This window comes from Galeopterus variegatus, unplaced genomic scaffold (genome assembly GCF_000696425.1).
Source record: "Galeopterus variegatus unplaced genomic scaffold, G_variegatus-3.0.2 Scaffold9985, whole genome shotgun sequence".
In the NCBI taxonomy this organism is placed as follows: Eukaryota; Metazoa; Chordata; class Mammalia; order Dermoptera; family Cynocephalidae; genus Galeopterus; species Galeopterus variegatus.
In genome coordinates this window covers 6824-9151 of record NW_007736096.1, presented here as the reverse complement: position 1 = coordinate 9151, position 2328 = coordinate 6824, and the positions used below count along the sequence as shown (strand labels likewise).

Here is a 2328-nt window from a genome sequence, read left to right as displayed (position 1 = left end):
TGCCACAGAATCTTCCCAAAAACCCTATAAGGTGTGTAACTGAGGAAACTGGGCCTCTGAGGCTTTAAGGATCTCACTCAAGGTCATGGATGAGGTCCAGACCCAGGTCATCTGATTCTAAAGCCCGTATCTCAGAAGAAGTCTGTGGTGCAAAAAAAAAAAAAAAGGCCCAGAATCTTGAGCTCCACATGCCATGCTTGATATGATTGCTTCCTATTTACTTAAGAGGCTGCGTGCAAGATAAATATTCAGGCAACCTTTAGAAAAGAAAGAAAGACTGCTGCAGGAGCACTTTTCTAAGCCAATACAGAAGATTCGAAGTGTTTAAGTTGGCCCCAGGTTGACCCAAAACTAGAATCCAATGTTGTGTGGACTAATCCTCAGTAGAAACTTTACAGTCTTATTTACCTTGACTGAGAAATGTTTGGAGGAATTTCCTCCACGTTGGGAACCGTTTCTCATTGACTGGCTGCGCGTGCTGTGCTAAAATGCCCGCCAGCTCCTCGGAGATCTTCACCAAAGCTGGCTCCTGCAGAAACAAATTAAATAGAACCACAAGCAATTTTACTACAGAAATGAAAACTGCTTGTGGAGTGATTAAAAACCAGGCCTCCAACAGGCAAAAAAAATGTGGTTACTGTTTACCCAGAGTCAGAAAGCCATTTTGAAAACGTTCTCTTTTTCCTGCCATTTCAGTTTTCATATTTCAAAGTGATTTGGCCCCCTAAAAATTGCTGCTAATCATGCCTGTTGTCTCTGAAAGGCACCTTTCTGTCTGGGTGTCAGGAAACCCAGGTTTCAGACCCACTGCAGCCTGACCAGCAGAGTGTCCTTGGGCAATATGCTTTCCCACTCTGGGCCTCAGTTTCCCTTTATGTAAAATGTGTTAATGAGCTAGTCCCTAAGATCCTTCAGACTGGGACATATTTAATTCTGTGACCCTAAGAGGCAAACTCTGGGAGAAATAATAAAGTTGGCAGGGTCTTTCTTTGGCACCTCCATCTCTTTAACCTGTGCCCTCTCCCGCTTGTTGGTGGATATCTGCACCCCACAACTTCATCATCAAATCCTTAAACTACAGGCTAAGCTGTAAAGGTGGGATTTAGTAGGTGTAAGTTGGAAGAATTAGGTGGGGCCAGCCTCAGTCTGCCTGAAATCTCCCCTAGGTCACAGTCCCATCTGTCTAGATGTGAGGCTGGCCCCATATCATCAGCAAAACAACCCAAAGACCATAGAGCCTCTTGTCAAAATGAAAACAGTAGGAAACGCTCTAATGAATAAGAAGTCTGGCTTTGTGATATAAAAAGTCTTAGTTTGCCAGGTTAATTTTTGTTTGGATGTCATAAGTTACAATGCTCGTCCTCTTAGACTATCTAAATGTTTTCAAATAGAAGCCATCTCTTTAGATTTCATTTTTGCCAGAAGTGAGGCAAGGCACTGGATATAAACTCATATAATGGGTAGTATTCATATTCAAAATACGGAACACTGACAAGAAAAACTCCAACTTGCTTTAGATTGCAAGGGAACTTCTGAATCAAAGAGTGAATGCTCAGGAATTTGGAGGAATCAGCTTTGTGGGGTGAGGCTGGAAGGAATCTTAGAAATCATCTGCATACCTATTTATTTGCAATTTCCCTAACATTAAAAAGTGATTGTCTCCTACCCGCCCCCCCCCAAACTCCCTCTAACATCTGGTTGATTTTGGGTCCAGTGCCCACTGAAAATCCACAACAGAAGAAAAACATCTGAGCGTATACTCTAGGCCGGTCCAAATAATCTGAACAGTTTCCAAAATACCCAGAGAATCCTGTTGGGAGAGTCTCATTGGTTAGCTTGGTAAGGGCTTGACATGCAAAACAGCGATGCCCTGAGAAACGGAGAGAGCTCTGGCCCACACTCCTTCAGGATGACTTGCTGCATGGGGTGGAAAGGGCTGTGGAGAAGGGCTGGGGAGGCCACTCACTCAGCGAGCCTCTGCTTTGCGACGTGGAGGCAAGGGAAGGTGCTGCCAAAGCAATGGGATTTTTTCCTCCCTTCATATCCCTCACTCTGTACACATTTTCTCTGATCTCTACTGTAAATTACCAGATCTCCACAAAACCTTGCATCTAAATCATAAACAAGTGTGTGAAATGCGCAACTCCAGGAACCCAAACTCTCTCTTTGTCCCTTCTTTGAGCAGTCCTCCAAAGTCACCCCTCTTTTTGTTCCATACTTGTTTCAGTTAAAACCATTCTACTCTAGGGGCTGAGCCTGTGGCGCACTCGGGAGAGTGCAGCGCTGGGAGCGCAGCAGTGCTCCCGCCGTCGGATCCTATATAGGGAT

At 44.6% G+C, this 2328-nt stretch overlaps 1 protein-coding gene across 1 annotated transcript in view; it reads right to left on the bottom strand.

Annotated features, from left to right (window-relative positions):
- LOC103609717 (IQ domain-containing protein H-like) overlaps window positions 1-529 on the bottom strand; it is a gene marked incomplete at both ends in the record, with an annotated part of 58929 nt that extends 58400 nt beyond the window's left edge. Inside the window, one exon of the mRNA XM_008594009.1 lies at window positions 409-529. Within this exon, the coding sequence (XP_008592231.1) occupies window positions 409-529 (121 nt within the window). The remainder of the gene's footprint in view (window positions 1-408) is intronic.
- Between the last annotated feature and the right edge of the window lie 1799 nt (window positions 530-2328).